We start from the raw sequence: 21521 nt of genomic DNA on the forward strand, positions 1-21521 counted from the left end.
ATTCTGGAAGGGACTATAGTGACAGAGACTTAGGAAGGGTAAGTAAATTGCCCAGTTGGCAAAACTAGTAAAGGGCAGCTGAGACTGTAGCCCAATTTATTAGACTTCTTCAGAATTGTGGTGTTGATATAAATTAAACAATAAGCACTACTAAAGCACAAGTTAAATTAGAATCAAAATATTTTTTTGTGCCCTGGCTGGGTTGTTTCAGTTGGTTAGAGTGTCATTCCAATACACCAAGGTTGTGGGTTCGATCTGCACTCGGGCACATACAAGAATTGACTAATGAATACGTAAATAAGTGGAACAACAATTGATTCTTTCTCTCTCTTTTCCTTTCTCTCTTCCTCTATACCTCCCCTCTTCCTCTCTCTCTCTCTAAAGATCAAAAGAAACATTTTTAAAGAGAACAAATCTACTTCAGAATATTTTCTTGCTTAGGAGATTTGTATGAAGCTCAATTTTTAACTCAGTGTAAAAAATCAGTTAGTATAGAAGTATGTAGAGAAAAAGTCTCCAACTAAATCATCAGACATAATCACTATTCACAGTTTCTTTGCATATGCAGAGGTGTTTGTGGTGTTTGTTTGTGTTTATTTTTTCTGTTTTTAAAGATCTACAACTGCAAATTGAGTATTTTAATTAAATCTTTTATAAGCATTTTTGCCAATTTTAAGTGACAATATTTTGCTCAACATTAATGAATTCTTTTTTGTATTTGTATAGCTTTTTTATGCATTCCAAGATGATCGTTATCTCTACATGGTGATGGAATACATGCCTGGTGGAGATCTTGTAAACTTAATGAGCAACTATGATGTGCCTGAAAAATGGGCACGATTCTATACTGCAGAAGTAGTTCTTGCATTGGATGCAATCCATTCCATGGGTTTTATTCATAGGTAAAGATAAAAATACTTTAAATTTTCTTCTTTGTTGAAGAGTGAAGCTGAAAATACTTTAACTTAATCAGTTAGCATTTCCCACTCTAAATCCACTTATTTTCCTTCTAGATGATATGAATATTTCAGAACTTAAAACTTAGAAATTTTTAGTTTTGACATTTCAGCTTATGTTGATACTATCCTTTAATCTGATTGATTATATCGCTTTTACTTGGTGTTCTGAAAAGTAAAAGTTATATGCTGTTTTTCTGAGGTATGTGCTAGTGTTAAATAATTTTCATTTTCTGATACACAAATTAACTTGCTTTTGATTAGCTTTTATATTCAAACGTTAATATATGTTAATATGTTTTCAGTTAGTGACTATATCTCCTTTATGCATTATAATAGTAGTTTTATTTGTTCTGTAAGCACCACTTGAATCTACCATGCAGTTGCTCTGATGAGTTCCAAGGATACAAAAATGAAAGTGACTTAGACCCTGTCTTGGAGTTATTTATGTACTTAGGTTAAGAAGTGTGTTTCAGTCACTTTTGCTATCTATAAGTGTTACATTTTTATGGTTATTCTTTCTCAAATAATTTGATCACCCCAAACCTCACATGAAGAATCAAACTGTACTTAAAAAGAAAGGGAATATTATCAGGTCTACCAGAAAGTTCTGTCCGTTTCTATCACAACAAGTTTCGACACGTAAGCACATGTTTATTTGGCACATGTGTGCCTCTCTATTTTTATCACTTAATGTATACATACTGACGTAGCAAATTAACTAAAACAAAGTTGATTCCGTTAGTCTTATGAGTGAAGCCATAGTGTACCCATGGCTACTGATAAAGTTCATTTACGCCACTGTAATTTTTACGAATTTCAATAAGGAAGAAATGCTACAGAAGCATGTAGAAATTTATTGAAAGTGTTTGGTGAAGGTACACTTTCTGATAGGACATGCAGAAGATGGTTCGAAAAATTCGAAACAGGCAATGTCAACCTTTCTGATAAGCCACGTTCTGGGCGACCATCTTTGATCGATGACGATGTTGTTAAGATCATTTTGGAGCAAGATCCTTTTCTGACAACATCGGAGATCGCAGAAAGGCTTAATTCAGCTCAGCAAACCATTTCGGACCACATTCGGAAGTCAGGATTGGTGTGGAAATATTCAAGATGGGTGCCACATGAATTAAGTCAGAAGAATTTGGATGATCGAGTCGTCATATGCACATCTCTGCTTGCTCGGAACAAAATCAAGCCCTTCTTGAGCTGGATGATAACTGGGGATGAAAAGTGGATTACCTATGAAAACATCGTAAGGAAAAGGGCATTTTGTGAACCCAGGAACCCTAGCCCTTCCACCTCTAAACCAAATTTGACTCTGAATAAGAGAATGTTGTGTATATGGTGGGACATTTGAGGACTAATACATTATGAGCTTTTAAAACCAAATGAAAAGCTCAATTCGGAGAAGTATTGTCAGCAACTGGATAATTTAAAGACAGCAGTCCAAGAAAAGAGGCCGGCGATGTTCAATAGGAAGAACATCATACTGCATCATGATAATGCCAGGCCACATGCTGCTTTGGGGACTCGTCAAAAAATTGCAGAACTAGGCTGGGAAATTCTGTCACATCCACCATATTCCCCGGACTTAGCACCCTCCGACTATCATTTGTTTTTGTCTTTACAAAATTTTTTGGAGGGCTAAAAATTCAAAAATGAAGAAGATATCAAACAAGCACTGGTTCAATTTTTCACATCAGAAGATAAAACATTTTTCAAAAATGGGATATACAAATTGCCCTCACGCTGGCAAGAAATCAATAATAATGGCAATTCTATTATTTAATAAAGTTTATTGACGGTAAGAAAAATTTGTATTTTGTTTTGTTCCAAAAACGAACAGAACTTTCCAGTAGACCGCATATATGCCTTCTTTTGAGGCATTAATATATAAAGAAGTTCCCTGAAGTTCAATTTTTACATGTGTATAGAGAGCACATACAGGTCAAAAGTGCCTTATCTATATTGAATCAGGATAAATAGTCTAAAATAACTGCCTGACTTAATTTTTATCAGTGTCTGATCTATTTCAGAAGTGTTCTTTGTTTCCCCCTCAGAGATGTGAAGCCTGATAACATGCTGCTGGATAAATCGGGGCATTTGAAGTTAGCCGATTTTGGTACTTGTATGAAGATGAATAAGGTTAAATAATTAGATTTTAATTTAGTTTTTGCTAATTTAAGACCGATGAGTTTTAGAGAATGCTATAAGAATTTACTAACCATAGCTGGACTTGTATAGAGTTGATGTGACCTCTCTCATTTCTTGAAACAGATGCCACAGTTTCAATGTTGTATTAGTAACTTGTGATTTATTTTTTTCCCTCTCTGTTTAGGGTAAGTGTAGATTTCCAGATTTACTAAATCTTCTCTAATAATTCTGTAATATACTACTGGTAACTAGAAATGGAATTAGTCCCTAAACACTAATGCCAATTTTAAAATTAGAGTTTCATAAATGTTAGATTGCAATAATGTATCTATTTTTAGTTTTTTACTTAGCCTTCTATTAACATATAAAAGATCTTACTATATATTTTGGGATTCAATCTTAAAAGATACGCATTCTCACTAACTGCATAATGAATAACATGTAGCTAAAGTAACAAGTATGCTGCTTTATTTTCAGTTGAAATATACTGCTTACAAAAATTAGGAGATATTTTATTTCTTCATATTCGTTTTGAAATATCCCCTAATTTTTGTGAGCAGTATAGTTTATATTCTTTGAAACTTAAAACAATATCCAGGAAATTATATTTATTGTTTTAAAAGGAAATTATTGGTTAGAAGGAAACACTACAGAGAACTTCTGTGTGAACATTATAATTCTATTGCATTAGTCCAGCTAAAATAAATAATGGGTATATATAGTGTTTTGTGGGTTTATTGACAGTTAAAATGTGTATTAGATAGCTATTCAACATGCTTAACACTATTGTGCCCTTTTTCCATGCTTCCCCATTTTATATTTGTATAGTCGATTCTTATATGTTTCAAACATTGTTCAATCGAATGGCTGTAGTGAAAATTAAATCAGCATTTATATATTAATATTATCAAATGATTCATCCTATTAGCCCCTCAGTCTATTTGCATTGATTTATATACTTGCTATCTGCTATTAAGATGCCATCATTATATTTACAACTGGGAAAATAATAATTGGTGGCGGTGTGTCTAGTGAGTATTATTACAAAATAAAAATCACGGCCTTACCTGTAGTGGTGCAGTGGATAAAGCGTCAACCTGCAATGCTGAGGTCGCCAGTTTGGAATACTAGGCTTGCCTAGCCAAAGCACATATGGGAGTTGATGCTCCTCTGCCCTTCTCTCTCTCTCTCTCTCTCCTCTCTAAAATGAATAAATAAAATTAAATAAATAAATAAATAAAAATTACATGAATACACACATTATGAATATACTGTATATATAAGGTCTACCGGAAAGTTCTGTTCGTTTCTATCACAACAAGTTTTGACACGTAAGCACATGTTTATTTGGCGCATGTGTGCCTCCCTATTTTTATCACTTAATGTATACATACTGATGTAGCAAATTAACTAAAACAAAGTTGATTCACGTTAGTCTTATGTGTGAAGCCATAGTGTACCCATGGCTACTGATAAAGTTCATTTATGCCGCTGTAATTTTTACGAATTTCAACAAGGAAGAAATGCTACAGAAGCATGTCTGTCGCATCCACCATATTCCCTGGACTTAGCACCCTCCGACTATCACTTGTTTTTGTCCTTACAAAATTTTTTGAAGGGCAAAAAATTCAAAAATGAAGAAGATATCAAACAAGCACTGGTTCAATTTTTCGCATCAAAAGATAAAACATTTTTCAAAAATGAGATATACAGATTGCCCTTATGCTGGCAAGAAATCATTAATAATAATGGCAATTCTATTATTTAATAAAGTTTATTGACGGTAAGAAAAATTTGTATTTTGTTTTATTCCAAAAACGGACAGAACTTTCCGGTAGACCTTGTATAATATGTATATATAAGCTATTCATTTTTGTTATTTTCATTACATTTTAATATGATGTTTTATAGCTCCAAAATTTAGAGTTCTGCAGATTATATAGTCATTTTAAATAATTGAAACTTGATATTCTTTTTTTTTTCTTTTTTTTTTTTTTATAATTTTATTTTTTTAATGGGGTGACATCAATAAATCAGGATACATATATTCAAAGATAACAAGTCCAGGTTATCTTGTCTTTCAATTATGTTGCATACCCACCACCCAAAGTCAGATTGTCCTCTGTCACCTTCTATCTTGTTTTCTTTGTGCCCCTCCCACCCCCTATCCCTCTCCCATTCCCCCCTCCCCCCCGTAACCACCACACTCTTATCAATGTCTCTTAGTTTCACTATTATGTCCCACCTACGTATGGAATAATACAGTTCCTGTTTTTTTCTGATTTACTTATTTCGCTTCGTATCATGTTATCAAGATCCCACCATTTTGCTGTAAATGTTCCGATGTCATCATTTCTTATGGCTGAGTAGTATTCCATAGTGTATATGTGCCACATCTTCTTTATCCAGTCATCTATTGATGGGCTTTTTGGTTGTTTCCATGTCCTGGCCACTGTGAACAATGCTGCAATAAACATGGGGCTGCATGTGTCTTTACGTAGAAACTTGATATTCTAATCAAAATTTGACCTGTGATTCTTTTAGGAAGGTATGGTACGATGTGATACAGCAGTTGGAACACCCGATTATATTTCCCCTGAAGTATTAAAATCTCAAGGAGGTGATGGTTATTATGGACGAGAATGTGATTGGTGGTCAGTTGGGGTATTTTTATATGAAATGCTTGTAGGTGAGTAAAGGAGGATTTTGTGTACTTCTAAAATAGTTGTTTATCCCAATCTTACCACTTAGTTTCTTCTATTAAAATACTACATTAAGCAATGTTGATTTTGTTTATAGGAAACAAACTGTTTCCTATAACCTGTTTTGTGTGTGTTTTTTTAAACTATTTTTAAAAGCTTTAGAAGATTAAAGCAACTTTGTTATATATTTCTTTTTACATATTAAGTGAATATTTTTAGTTAATGCATATTTAGTAATGCTTAAACAGATAACATTGACCCTTCCTTTGAAACTGATTTTTAAAAATGTATCTTACTATGGTTTTTTTCTTTTTTTTGTCAATTTTTCAGGTGATACACCTTTTTATGCAGATTCTCTGGTTGGAACCTACAGTAAAATTATGAACCATAAAAATTCACTTACCTTCCCTGATGATAATGACATATCAAAAGAAGCAAAAAATCTTATTTGTGCCTTCCTTACTGACAGGTAATAATTTTAACATTGAATTTACTTATATTTATCTTAAGGAAATTCTAGTTTTTCTGCTCATTTTTGTTTTTTTTTTATTGATTTTAATTTATTGTGTTTACATGGATTCTAGCGTCCACCGAATACATTACATCCCTCTCCCACCCCATGTTCCCCTCAACATCCCCCTTGCCCTCTGCCCCCCAACACCCTTCCCCCTTCCCTCCAGGACTTGCTGTCCTGCTCTCTATAACGCTGTGTTATGTATTATAATTTCACCAATCTCTTTCCCTTCTCTGATCCCATCCTATCTCTGAGTGCTTGTGTTTGAAGTATTGGAATAAAAATGTTGCCATTCCCAAAATCATTTATGATAGTGAAATGTAATGTAATTTTATGATTTTCTGGATCTCAACTCACTTGCTTTACTTAAGAAACTGAGTATAATGTGTTCTTTTCTGATGGCTAGACTAGATGATTCTTTTTATTTCATTATTAAATTTTCAACTTGGTTAAGTATAAAAATGATGGTATATTTTATGGAGTCTGAAGTTTTTGTAACGTGAACATCTCTGAAATTAGAGTGCATCTTATAATTAATGGCATGTATTAATTTAATTGGGAAATTTTTTTCCTAATGGTAGAAAACTGACAATGTATCTTCCACTTGGTGCCATTTAAGATAACACTATTATATAATTGAAATTTGCTAAAAGTAGAACTTAAATGTCACACACCAAAAAACGGGTAAAATCTGCGAGGTGATGGATGTGTTAACTCAATGAGGGAATCCTTTCACAATGTGTATGTATATCAGATCATCATGTTGTACACTTACCAATTATACTCGGAAGTGCTGGAAAAAGATTAATTATGTACCACATATACTTATTGAAATTAAGTAAATAATGCAAAGCTATATAAAAGAGTATATTTTCTGCCTCTTTCCTGCTTGGGATAATCATTTTATAAATGTATATACCTGTATGTGTTTTACAAACAAAAATATCATATTATGTTTACCCTTGTGGTTTAATTTTTATATTTAACATGAGCCAGATGACTTAACTAAGATTATACTTAACATTATGATGGTCAATTTAAATACTGGGGAGGGAAAAAGCTAGTATTTTTAAATATGTTTCAATTTCGTGTAACGTGAACATCTCTGAAATTAGAGTGCATCTTATAATTAATTTAAATGAATTTCAGATTTACTTTAAATGAAATGAACTTATCCTCCTTCAATATGTCCCTTAGAACCTGAAATTTATAGATTTTCAAATTTTTACATTTTAAATGTATGTGCTATGTAAATATAGGTACTGTGCTGTGGTAGGTGCTAGGGATATAGAACTGAACAAGATATGTAGACCCTTGTATAGAGAGATAGGTATTCTGAATTACTGTATTTCCCCATGTATGAGACACACCCTTTTGGGGGAAAACTTTGGGGTCTAAAATCTGGGTGCGTCTTATATGGTGGTTGTAGATTTTTTTTACTTGCTTTTTCCACTTTTTTGCACTTGTTTTTGTGGTCATTCTTGAAGACAGTTATTCGTCATCAGATACAGATGAGGACAAGCTAATGGTTGGGAGTTTTGACAGTGATGAGGAGGTGTATGAATTTTATGATGAATAACTTGAGTTCAATAACGTTATGTAATACTTTTTTAAATTCAAAATTCGAGCCCCAGAATTAAGGTGTGTCTTATACATGGGAATATCTTATATATGGGGAAATACGGTAAATAGTGTGTGCCATAGAATCATGGAGAGGTTCTGCTGTTCAGTCTGGAAGTCAGTGAAAAGTTTCTTTTTCTTTTTTATTGAATTTATTGCGGTGACATTAGTTAATAAAATTATATAGGTTTCAGGTGTACCATTTTATAATACATCATCTCTATTTTGTACTACACATACACTACCCGAGTCAAGTCTCTTTCCATCACCATTGATCCTCCCCCTCGCCATTTGTACCCTCTTCCATCACCATTTATACCCTCTTTTTCTCCCACACCTGGTTTCCCTCTGGTAATAACCATACTGCTGTCTGTGTCTATGTGTTGTTGTTTTTTTCTTAATCCACTTTTTTCACCCAACCACTCTCCTCTGTGACAGCTGTCAGTCTGTTCTCTATCTGTGGGTCTGTTTCTGTTTTGTCTGTTAGTGTATTGTGTTCATTAGATTCCACTTATCAATGGAATTGTATGGTACTTGTCTTCCTCTGACTGGCATATTTTACTTAGCAAAATGCTCTCCAGGTCCAAAGGGTAAGATTTCCTTTGTTTTCATAGCCAAGTAGTATTCCATTGGGTAAAATTAAAATGTACCACAGCTTTTTTATCCACTCATCTACTGATGGGCATTTGGGCTGCTTCCAAATCTTGCCTATTGGAAATAACACTGCAGTAAACATAGGAGTGCATATATATTCTTTCTTATTAGTGTTTTGGGTGTTTTCAGATACATCCTCAGAGTTGGAATTGGTAGGTCATAAGGCAGTTCCATAGTGAAAACTTCTTTAAAAAGTTATCACATATCTAAAGAAATTTATCTTTTAACTCCAGAAATAATTTGAAAAGTGGGGTATTCTTGTTGTTTTAAATACTCTGAGACAAAAGTTGCTGATTTCCTCTTTTGAAATCAGCTAAAGGCACATATTTAAATATTCTGTGTTCACTGAAGAGGCCAGGAATAAAGCTCTCAATTTTGTAATAATGTCAAGAATAGGTCCTGGCTAGTTACCTCAGTTGGTTAGAGCATCATCCTAGTGCACCAAGGTTGGGAGTTCAATCCCTGGTCAGGGAGCTACAATAAACAACTAGTGAATGCATAAATTAGTGGAACAACACATCACTGCTTCTCTCTCTGTCTCTCTTTTTCAATTTCTGTCTCCCTCTCACCTCTTTCTAAACACAATCAAGAAAAAAAGGAATTGTCATTGGTATTTGATGGATCAGAAATATTTAATAGGTTATAAAATAGAAATTTTAAATTTAAAATGCCTTTCTGAGTTTTTGTTAGCTTCTAGTGTGAAGTTGTTGATTGAGATAAAGGTATAACTACTACTATTTTAAAAAGCTATCGAGAAAATTTACTGTGTTTTATTCATTAGACTTATGAAGAAGGGTGAGTGATTCATCTAGATCAGGGGTCGGGAGCCTATAGCTCACGAGCCAGATGTGGCTCTTTTGATGGCTGCATCTGGCTCTCAGACAAATCTTTAATAAAAAAATAATGTTAAAAATATAAAACATTCTCATGTATTACAATCCATTCATTTCCTACTGCTCATGTTCATGGTTGCGGGTGGCTGGAGCCAATCACAGCTGTCCTCAGGGGCAACACCAAATTTTTATTGGATAATGCATAACATACACGAGTGGTTGTACGGCTGTCATGGAATTACATTTTAAAATATGTGGCGTTCATGGCTCTCTCAGCCAAAAAAGTTCCCAACCCCTAATCTAGATTATTGTCAATATAAAGTCATGGAGTACCTACAAATCTGTGGGGGGGGTTTTCTTTAAAAAATTCCTTGATATTCTCATTCTTTGACCTTTTTTTGTGACAGAGAGACAGAGAAATGGACAAATAGGGATAGACAGGAAGGAAGAGAGATGAGAAGTGTCAATTCTTTGTTGCAGCACCTTAGTTGTTCAGTGATTGTTCTCATATGTGCCTTGACCAAGGGACTACAGCAGACCGAGTAACCCCTTGCTAAAGCCGGTGACCTTGGGCCCAAGCTGGTGAGCTTTGCTCAAACTAGATGAGCCTGTGCTCAAGCTGGCGACCTCGGGGTTTTGAACCTGGGTCCTAAGCATTCTAGTCTGACGTTCTATCCACTGTGCGACCGCCTGGTCAGGCTCTTCAACTTCTTTTTAAGCTGAAAATGATGTTGACAGTCAGAATTTTAAGGTGACTTAGACCTGTTTTTATCCTGCATAGATTTAGCATTATGCCCACTGCTTTATTTGGATAGATTATGATCTTAAATGATTAATAACTTTTCTCCTTCCCTCTCTATTCAGAGAGGTGAGATTAGGGCGAAATGGTGTAGAAGAAATCAAACGACATCTTTTCTTCAAAAATGATCAATGGGCTTGGGAAACACTTCGAGACAGTAAGTTATTTTTTCTTGCATATTACAGTGAATATTTGAAAGTAGTTTTGGTAGTCTGCTGAAACTGCCTTGCTAATATATGAGTATATCTGATGAGAATCTCAAGCACACAGATGCAATATAGGTACTGTCTTAACCGAGTTTAAGAGAGAGTATTTGATAACACTGGGAAAATTGTACTGCTACTTCTCTTGCATCCCACTCAAGATCAGTGAAATATTATGTATGTGTAATGGAGTTGGGCTCAGCAGTTATAATTTGATGTTTGATCTTGGTTGAATTGCTCTTCATTATAGATGTTAGTATTTCATTGTGGGAGAGTCAATAAATAATGGTCTAATTAAAATATAACTCTTAGCTCTGGCAGGTTGGCTCAGTGGTAGAGCATCGGCCTGGCATGTAGATGACCTGGTTCAATTCCCAGTCGGGGCACACAGGTTAAGCGCCTATCTACTTCTCAATTTCTCCCCCTTTTGCTTCTTTCTCTGTTTCTGTCCCCTGCCTCCCTCTCCCTCTCTCCTTCTCCCCGTCCTGAAGCCATGGCTCAATTGGAACAAATTGGCCCCAGGAGCTGAAGATGACTTCATGGTGTCTGCCTCAGGCACTAAGAAGAGCTCGTTCCTGAGCAACAGAGCAGTGCCTCAGATGGGCAGTGCATCGTCCCCTAATGGGCTTTCTGGGTGGATCCTAGTTGGGGCACATGCTAAAATCTGTCTCTGCCTCTCCTCACTGAATAAAAAAAATATGTGGGCCCTAGCCGGTTGGCTCAGTGGAAGAGCGTCGGCCAGATTTGATGTGTGTGGAAGTCTCAGATTTGATTCCTGGTCAGGGCACACAGAAGTGCCCATCTGCTTCTCCACCCTTCCCTGTCCTTTCCCTCTCTTTCTCTTCCCCTCCTGCAGCCAAGGCTCCATTGTAGCAATGTTCGCCTCTGCCTCAGGCGCTAGAATGGCTCCCGTTGCAATTGAGCAATGCCCCAGATAGGCAGAGCATTGCCCCCTAGTGGGCATGCTGGGTGGTTCCCGGTTGGGCACATGTGGGAGTCTGTCTCTCTGCCTCCCCGCTTCTCACTTCAGAAAAATACAAAAAAAAAAGTGTATGTGTGTACACATATATATTTTTTTTGTAAAAATATGAGTTATTCTTTTATAAGCTCCATTATTAATAAATATTAGTATATTAATTTGTGTAAGAATATAGGAAATTACGGTATACTTGATTCCATCATCCTTAAAGCTTACGATTTACAAACAAAAATTTACAGTTTACAAACAAAAATTTACAATTTACAAACAAAAATAAGTAGTATTCAAGAAGTTCATTTTCAGTCAGTTTAGAACATTTCCCTATTTCAAAAAAAGTAAGCTAAAACTGATGATTCACAGGAAATTTTTTTTGTCATAACTTAATTAAAATTATAATGGCACCTAAGTTCCAGTAATGTTTGTAGATTTGGGAGGCCAAGAGTTTATGTTTTCCTTGTTGAAGTCTCAGGAACTTTCTTCCTTTTCCGTTGTTGAAGAAAGGATAGTGTATACCAGTACCTTACTTCCTGCTGCAGCGATAGCAAGGGACAGTAAAAACGGAAAAAATAGTTGTTTGTCTTAAGGACTGCCTATCTAGTTGAGACTTTCAGGGGGGAAAAGACCTTGTTAATTTTGAAAAAAATAGATCATTAGGTTTGCCAAAATTAGTGAAGTTTTTTAGTAATCAAATGTTATTAAAGAAATAGTTATATTTTCTTTGAGTACTGTGTATACAATAGTACTATAAATTTGACTGGGAAGGGGAAGGGGCAAATAAATTCTTGTGGAAGTAAAAAAAAAAAAAAAAAAATTCTTGTGGAAGTTAAGAAATTACACTGCTAGATAGAATGACATTAAATAACCTGCTCTCTGGAGAAGTTACAGGAGCAGCTTGACCTTAGAGAATTTCTTAATACTTATACACTGAGAAGTAAGGAGAATCTCTACTCATAAGTAGAGTTACATGGTTCTTGCCTTCATACAGTATGAGAAACTTGCAAGACAGATGAGGAGAGAGTGAGGTGATGAATAGTTGCATTGAAAAGCTCTGTGTTTTTATTCAAGTTAGGCTCTTGGTAAATTTTAAGAAAACTGAAAACATGAATATAATCTGAAGAAAATTTAAAGGAGACTGGATAAGTACAAAGTATCTTTTGTATTGCTTTAAATTCTTTTTTGGGCCCTGGCTGGTTGGTTCAGTGGTAGAGCATCAGCCTGGTGTGTAGATGTTCTGGGTTCGATTTCCTGGTCTGGACACACACTGCTTCTCCACCTTTCCCCCTCCCTATTCTCTCTCTCTCTTTCTTTCTCTTCCCCTCCCACAGCCATGGCTCAATTGGTTTGAGCGCATCAGCCCCAGGCACTGAGGATGGCTCTGAGGAGCATCTACCTCAGGCACTAAAAATACCTCAGTTGCAAGCATGGCCCCAGATGGCGGTTTCCACATGGATCCCAGTTGGGGCACATGTGGGAGTCTGTCTCACTAGCTCCCTTCCTCTCACTTGGAAAAATAAAAAAAACCCTATTTTTCTTTTTCAAAGTGAAACAGTGCATAAATAACTAGAATAACAACATAATAAATGACTCTAAAAGATAAGGAGGACATATATCCTTTTGTGTAATAAAAGGCTGTTAATTAATTAGAAGGGGCGGTAACCTAGTCAACAAATATTTAACATCTACTATATGCTGAGCACTGTTTTATTTCAGGCACTAGGAAAATGGCAGAGATAAAACCAACAAATGTTTTTTACATTGTGGAGCTCATAGTTATTTGGAGAGTCCAAATCGATGCCGTTTTATGATACTGTTATACCTCCTTAATATATCTGTAGTTATGAAGAAAACAGGTAAAATGAACTACTTAATTGATTTAAATCAAAAGAACTTTAAAGAATTTCTAAACCCTGGCCAGATAACTTGGTTGCTTAGATTGTCATCATGATATGCAAAGATTGTGTGTTCAGTCCCCGGTGAGGGCACATACTTTCTCTCCTCCTCCTTCTCTCTATCATCAATCAATAAATATTTTTAAAATTTTTTTAAGTATTTTTATAATTAGATAAATTTATTAGTGCCTTCATTTTTGTATTTTAAAAAGAACTACGTATATTGTTATCTGGTTTTGCTATCATATACTTAGATTTAACATACTTAAACATTTTAACAGCTTTTTCTACTCCTAGTAGCCCCTATCTTGTGTTATTGTAAAATAAAGAATAATTAAAGTCTGTAGAACTCATTGTTCCTTTCTTCCCTTTCCCTCTTCCGACCTCTTCACTTCCCACCCATAAAATACCAAGAATACTTTGATTCTGAACTGACTTTTCTGACCTGATAAGTTTTTAAAAATTATATAATAGTTTTAATTCTTTTCAACTCTCTAATTTTTGTTGACAAAATTGCTTGCCTTTTGTAAATAATAGTTCTTTTGGTAGTTTTACCACTTTACCTGTCTTCAAGTTACAAGGAAATTAGTCTTTCCATCAGTTTCTTGGTGGTATGGAAAAGAAATACAAAATAACTTGATTTATGGCAGAATTTCTGTGAGCTTTCTGATCATAAGCACTCTTAATTTAGAGGCACAGAGTATTAAGTTTATAAAATTACTTTTTCCATTCTTTTGAGATAGAATTTTAAAAATGACAGGAGTGGGATTAAAGATAGAAGACAGTAAAAATGAAAAGACCTAAATAAATTGCCTGCAGGTTACACTTCTAGTGAATAACAATGTCAGGATTCAAATATAAGTCTGTTTGACTTCATACCCTTTGATCTTCTGGAATGCCACGTACCACTCGATTTCCAGTATTCAGTATTATACAGACAAGAGATATAGGAAATCAACACTTGTTATCAGTTCAATTTTGGGAAAAGAAGTTAACATGTATTACATATATGTTTTTAATAATGCGATGTTAAATGTAATACCTGGTAACTTGCCGAACACTTTGCCATTCATGACCTCATTTGAGATAAGACATTGCTATTCCTTAATTCACTTATAGCTGGTGAGAAATACACAATATGGTAACAGTGGTAACTGTTGGCACATGAGGCAAGTTTTCAGTTTATTTTAAAAATAAACAAAATTGGCCCTGGCCGGTTGGCTCAGCGGTAGAGCGTCGGCCTGGTGTGCGGGGGACCTGGGTTCGATTCCCGGCCAGGGCACATAGGAGAAGCGCCCATTTGCTTCTCCACCCCTCCCCCTCTCCTTCCTCTCTGTCTCTCTCTTCCCCTCCCGCACCCAAGGCTCCATTGGAGCAAAGATGGCCTGGGCGCTGGGGATGGCTCCTTGGCCTCTGCCCCAGGCGTTAGAGTGGCTCTGGTCGCAACAGAGCGACGCCCCAGAGGGGCAGAGCATCGCCCGCTGGTGGGCAGAGCATCGCCCCTGGTGGGCGTGCCGGGTGGATCCCGGTCGGGCGCATGCGGGAGTCTGTCTGACTGTCTCTCCCCGTTTCCAGCTTCAGAAATAAAAGAAAAAAAAGAAAAAAAAAACAAAATTTGGCCTGACCTGGCGGTGGCGCAGTAAATAAAGCATTGGACTGGGATGCGGAGGACCCAGGTTCGAGACCCCGAGGTCACCAGCTTGAGCGTGGGCTCATCTGGTTTGAGCAAAGCTCACCAGCTTGGACCCAAGGTCACTGGCTCGAGCAAGGGGTTACTTGGTCTGCTGAAGGACCGCGGTCAAGGCACATATGAGAAAGCAATCAATGAACAACTAAGGTGTCGCAATGCGCAACAAAAAACTAATGATTGATGCTTCTCATCTTTCTGTTCCTGTCTGTCTATTCCTGTCTGTCCCTCTCTCTCTGACTCTCTGTCTCTGAAAAAATAAAAAATAAAATAAACAAAATTTATTGTCTGTAAGCACATATATACTTTATTCTAGGTTTTGTGGATTAAGTCTAGTGACCTCTCTTCTAGAGTTAGAATTTCATGGGAGAGATTATTAGTATAAGCTTTATAGATAAAGAATTTAGAGTCTAGCCTGATCAGGCAGTGGTGCAGTGGATAGAGCATCAGAATAGGACATGGAGGACCCAGGTTCGAGGCCCTGAGGTTGCCAGTTTGAACGTGGGCTCATCTGTCTTGAACACGGGCTCACCAGCTTGAATGTGAGGTCGCTTGCTTAAGCATGGGATCATGAACATGACCCCATGGTCACTGGCTTGAGCAAGGGGTCATTCACTCTGCTATAGCACCCCCCCCGCCTGGTCAAGGCACTTAGGAAAAAGCAATCAATGAACAACTAAGAAGACTAAGGAGCCACAATGAAGAATTAATGCTTCTCATCTCTCCCTTCCTGCCTGTCTGTCCCTATCTGTCCCTCTCTCTCTGTCACAAAACAAAAAACAAAGAATTTAGAGTCTAGCAAGTTTAAGGGGTTTAGGAGTTTAGACTTTCTCAGCATACATTGGGCTCTTTTTAAAAAGATAAACTTTAAGGGCCTGACCAGGTGGTGGCACAGTGGATGGAGCATTGGACTGGGGTGCTGAGGACCCACGTTTGAAACCCCAACGTCACAGGCTTGAGCCCGGGCTCACCAGCTTGAGTGTGGGGGTGCTGACTTGAGCATGGGATCATATACATGACCCCATGTTTGCTGCCTTGAGCCCAAAGGTTGCTGGCTTGAGCAAGGCATCACTCGCTCTGAGTGGGAGCCCCCAGTCAAGGCACATACAAGAAAGCAGTCAATGAACAACTAAGGTGCCACACGAAGAATTGATGTTTCTTATCTCTCTCCCTTGCTGTTTGTCCCTATCTGTCCTTCTGTCTCTGTCACTAAATAAATAAATAAGCTTTAAGAAAAATTATTTCTTTTTATTGTTGTAAAGTATATATAACTTAAAATTTACCATTTGACCATATTTTTAGTGTACAGCTCAGTGGCACTATCACATTATTTTGCACCCTCACCACCATATATTTCCAGAACTTTTTTATCACCCCAAACTAAATCTCTATACATGTTAAACAGTAACTCTCCATTTGTCTCCAATTCTAGCCTCCTGTAGCCACTATTCTACTTTCTGCCCCTGTGAACTTGACTATTCTGGGTACTCAAATAAGTGTACTTATACAACATTTATCTTTTTGAGATTGACGTGTTTCACTTAGTTTGTCTTTCAGGTTCATCCATGTTATAGCATGTATCAGAATTTTACTTCATTTTAAGACTGCATAATATTGTATGATGTGTATGTACCACATCTTTGTATTCATTCATTTGGTGCTAGACCCTCAGAGTGCTTATACCTTTTAACTATTGTGAATAATGCTCTCTGAACATTGGTGTACCGATATACACTGCTCACAAAAATTAGGGGATCAAAGAATGTGCAGATATTCCAGTACTTTCAGCCTTTTGTATATAGTACATTTTCACCAGTGAAATAAAAGTTGGTTTTGTATCTCATTTGCATAATTGGACAATTTTCTTTGACTTGTCATTTGCTTTTCTGATGTTCTTGTTTAATTTAAAAAATCATTTTTTTTAAATTCATATTTATTTTGAAATATCCCCTAATTTCTGTGAGCAAAATATGTCAGTCATCACTTTCCATTCTTTTTTTTTCCCAAGTGAAAGAGAAAAAGAGGGACAGACAGATAGAAAGGAACAGAGATGAGAAGCATCAACTTGTTGAGGCACTTTAGTTGTTTATTGATTGCTTTCTTATAAGTTTCTTGATTGAGGGCTCCAGCTGAGCCAGTGTTCCCTTGCTCAAGCCAGCGACTGTGGGGTCATGTCTGTGATCCCACACCAAGCCAGATGAGCCCACGCTCATGCCAACAATTCAGGGTTTTGAATTTGGGTTCTCAGCATCCTAGGCAACTCTCTATGCACTGTGCCACTGCCTGGTCAGGCTTCCATTCTTTTTTTTTTTTTTTTCCAGAGTCAGAGAGAGGGATAGACAGGAACAAACAGGAATGGAGAGATGAGAAGCATCAATCATTAGTTTTTCATTGTGCGTTGCAACACCTTAGTTTTCACTGATTGCTTTCTCATATGTGCCTTGAGCACGGGCCTTCAGCAGACCAAGTAACCCCTTGCTCGAGCCAGCGACCTTGGGCTCAAGCTGGTGAGCTTTTTGCTCAAACCAGATGAGCCGGCAGGCACCCAAGCTGGCCATCTTGGGATCTCGAACCTGGGTCCTCTGCATCCCAGTCTGACGCTCTATCCACTGCACCACTGCCTGGTCAGGCAGGTTTTTCATTCTTTTGAGTTAATTTTTATATATGGTGTAAGGATATTTGCCCCTGGTCTTTACCAACTAAATGCCAGTAACATACCTCCCTCAGTATAACAACCAAAAATGTACCCACGCATTACCAAATGTTTTCCGGGGTGCATGTGAAAATTGTTTTAAAATTCAGAACCACTTTTTTAAAGTAAAACTTATACCAAGACCATACTTGACTTCTGTACTTCACTAGGAAAGACAACTTTTTTTTCTTCCTCATTTTACAAATTAGAGTTATTATAAGAAGCTAGAATTATCTAGTCAGGCAGTTCTTTGGCCATTAAAGGAAGAATGGTAGAAAAAGGCTTTTCTCATTCTTTGTTAGTTAATATTATAGTTTCTTTGGGTTAAATGTATTGTTTCATTCCTTTATTTATCAAATAGTTCACTGTATCTGAGATGTACAATAGTTATTTCTTGCCTGGAATATTCACATGATTGAATAGAAAAATAATTCCTGTCTATAAAAGATTAAGATCATGAAAGCAGGTCAGTTAAGAAACATGAGATGAGTGTATCTAAAGAAATTATTTAAATTTTTTTTTAAGTGAGAGGAGGGGAAATAGACTCCCACCTGTGCCCGACCTGGATCCACCCGGCAACCTCCATCTTGGGCCCATGCTCGAATCAGCTGAGCTGTCCTCAGCACTCTGGGCTGACACTCAAACCAATTTAGCCGCTGGTTGTGAGAGGGGAAGAGAAGCAGATAGTCACTTCTCATATGTGCCCAACTGGGGATTGAATCCTAGACGTCCACATGCTAGGCCGATGCTCTATCCACTGAGCCAACCAGCCAGGGTGCCAATTATTTAATATTTTAATGACAATATTTCAGTGATGTTTATTATACTCCTGTATCTTCAAACCAAAAAATAATTTTTTCTAAAATATATTTTTAGATGTACTCTAATAGCAAAGAAGATATTAGTAGTAGTCTCATACGGTATTTTCTTTTGTTACAATGATTTAAGTATAGTCATGTATGGTATTATATTATTAAGCATATATGAGCCTTGTCCCCCATTAAGTATATAACTCTTAAAGATATTGTATGCACATTTTATATCTCTGCCTTTTTTGTTTGCAGCCGTTTTATAAATACCTCAATGAGTTGTTCCTTAATCACTTGATTCAAGGAAAGTAGCTAGTCTGAAAATATAATTCCAAATACTTTGCTCCATGTAACTTAATCTTATACATATTGAATGAAGAGGGATACTGATCATCTAAATTTTAGAATAAGTAAAGATATTTCAGTACAAATTATTGTATTCAGGACTGATAAGAAGTAAGCTTGATTTCTGGTTTGCTATAAAGCATATTAACAAACAAAATACAGTATTTGAAACTAATCAACTTTGAGTACAATTTGTTATGCCATAGTTTCTGAAAAGTCTTTTCTGTAGTTCTGCCTACTTTTGCATATTTTATACTATGGTGAATTCTAAAACAAACAATAATACTTGTAATATTTAGATTAAACTTGCGGTATAGATGATAATTATAGATGATTTTGAAGATAATTGTTTTACAGAATTACACATGATCAATATCAAAGGATTAATTATCCTAATAAAGCTTACTATGATAGAATTTACTTCATTTGGAATTTGTGTTTTGCAAGTTATTTATATGTAAGAAATCATTAATAGTTGGTATGGAATCTTTGTTTCACTTATTTTGCATTAAATTTGAAGTGAACTAATTTTATTTTTATTTTTAGCTGTAGCACCAGTTGTACCTGATTTAAGTAGTGACATTGATACAAGTAACTTTGATGACTTGGAAGAAGATAAAGGAGATGAGGAAACATTCCCTATTCCTAAAGCTTTTGTTGGCAATCAACTACCTTTTGTAGGATTTACATATTATAGCAATCGTAGGTAAGTATGATTTTAGGGAAAAGTACTAATTTGTGTAGTCATATTATTTTCTTATGAATATCTAAAAATCATGTTAAGAACTTTAATATATATTGAATGGTATATAAAGAGATATCTTAATATGCCATTTTTCAGCGATGCATAATATTTCTAGCATTTCATATTTAATTTCTTTCCAATTCATCCATGTTGAGGATATTGTTTTTCAGAAATTCTTTGATGATACACTATATATTTTCAAGTTATAGCAATTAATAGGTTAACCTTTTATTCATCCATTTCCTCAAAAATAGGGATGATGATTATTATAATAATAATCTCATAGGATTGCTGTAAGAGTTAAGTAAATTAAAACACAATAATACACTTAGAACAATCCTTTATATAAAGTAGGCAGTTAATATTAATTATTATTATTAATAGTATGAACTAATGTTAGCTTTCATTTTTTCAAATGGGCTTGAGATATAAGTTAAACGTTTAACATTATTTCACTTTGCTGAGCATTCACTTATTCATTCATTCAACAGACATGTTTGACATGACTCTGTCAGGTATACACTAAGCACCAAGGTACAGGAGAGAATGAATAAGATATAGTACTTTCTCTTGACATGCTTATATCCTAGTGAGGATATGGATAAATTGTACAATAGAGGTTGGTAAGTGTTATACAACAGAAATCTAAAGAACTATACCAATATACAGTGAGCTATATGGCAGCGTTTACTGGGTGTATTAAATCTACTATTTAAATTTATACTTAAAATATATACTACTTTTAATTAAATTATACTCCATTAGAGTGGTATGAGGTATTTGAATTACTTGGAGTAATTATTAAATTTTATTTATTATAAGCTAAGCTTATTTTATTTTTAAATTTAAATTTTTTTCTTCTTTATTCAAGTGAGAGGAGGGGAAACAGAGAGGCAGGCTCCTGCATACACTCCAACTAGGATCCACCCAGCAACCATCTGAGGCCATGCTCTTGTAACCAAGCTATTTATAGCACCTGAGGCATAGGCTCCACAGAGCCATCCTCAGCACCTGAAACTGATGCGCTCAAACCAATCGAGCCATGGCTGCAGGAAGAGAAAAGAGGGAGGAAGTGTTGTCAGGGGGTGGAGCAAACAGATGGTCACTTCTGTGTGCCATGCCCTGACTAGGAATCAAACCTGGAACATCCACATGCCAGGCCAACTCTCTACCACTGAGCCAACCAGCCAGGGCCTCTAAACTTATTTTGAAGTGAAGCATCTTGTCATTTTAGTCAAAAAATTTTTATAATTCAGGTCAAGCATAAAGAACAAGAAGACAATTTAGTCTTGGCTTATGAAACTTTTCCAGTAACTCAAATGTAAGACAGTATTGAATACTTTTTATTACATCACCAACCAAGTGGTTAGTCCTTGAGTTTTGACCCTTAGAAAAGACCCTTATTTTAATTTTTTCTCCCCTTGACATTCTATAAGATTATAGCTATTTTACATTGAAAAAATACAGTATACAGAGATGGGTTTTTTGTTTTGTTTTAAATAAGAAGAGGGGAGAGAGACTCCCACATGTCCTGGGAGATAGATCCATGTCCAACCAGGATCTACCTGGCACCCTCCATCTGGGGCTGATGGTGGAACCAACCAAGCCGTCCTCAGTGCCCAGGGCCAACACTTGAACCCATTAAGCCACTGGCTGTGAAAGGGTAAGAGAGAAAGAAAGGGAGAAGGAGGGGAAGAGAAGCAGAGGGTCTTTTCTAATGTGTGCTCTGACTGGGGATTTAACCGGAACGTTTACACACTAGGCTCATGCTCTATTCAATGAGCCCAAGCTGCCAAGGCCTATTTGGTATCTTTGAGAGCTCTACTGGTAACCAAAGCAATGACTGTACTGGTGGCGACAATCGAAGTATTAATACATGGGAGAGGAAGTAGCAGGGGCAGTGGTAGCAGCAGTTGTACCTTACCTGTACTCAA

The 21521-nt window shown here is 36.2% G+C and overlaps 1 protein-coding gene across 1 annotated transcript in view; it reads left to right on the forward strand.

Annotated features, from left to right (window-relative positions):
• Window positions 1-21521, forward strand: part of ROCK1 (Rho associated coiled-coil containing protein kinase 1) — a 153819-nt gene that overhangs the window by 42780 nt on the left and 89518 nt on the right. The window contains exons 5-10 of the mRNA XM_066247593.1: window positions 727-902; window positions 3023-3107; window positions 5661-5805; window positions 6149-6287; window positions 10304-10395; window positions 19389-19548. Of these exons, the coding sequence (XP_066103690.1) occupies window positions 727-902; window positions 3023-3107; window positions 5661-5805; window positions 6149-6287; window positions 10304-10395; window positions 19389-19548 (797 nt within the window). The remainder of the gene's footprint in view (window positions 1-726; window positions 903-3022; window positions 3108-5660; window positions 5806-6148; window positions 6288-10303; window positions 10396-19388; window positions 19549-21521) is intronic.

The sequence above is a fragment of the Saccopteryx bilineata genome, chromosome 11 (genome assembly GCF_036850765.1).
Source record: "Saccopteryx bilineata isolate mSacBil1 chromosome 11, mSacBil1_pri_phased_curated, whole genome shotgun sequence".
Lineage (NCBI taxonomy): Eukaryota > Metazoa > Chordata > Mammalia > Chiroptera > Emballonuridae > Saccopteryx > Saccopteryx bilineata.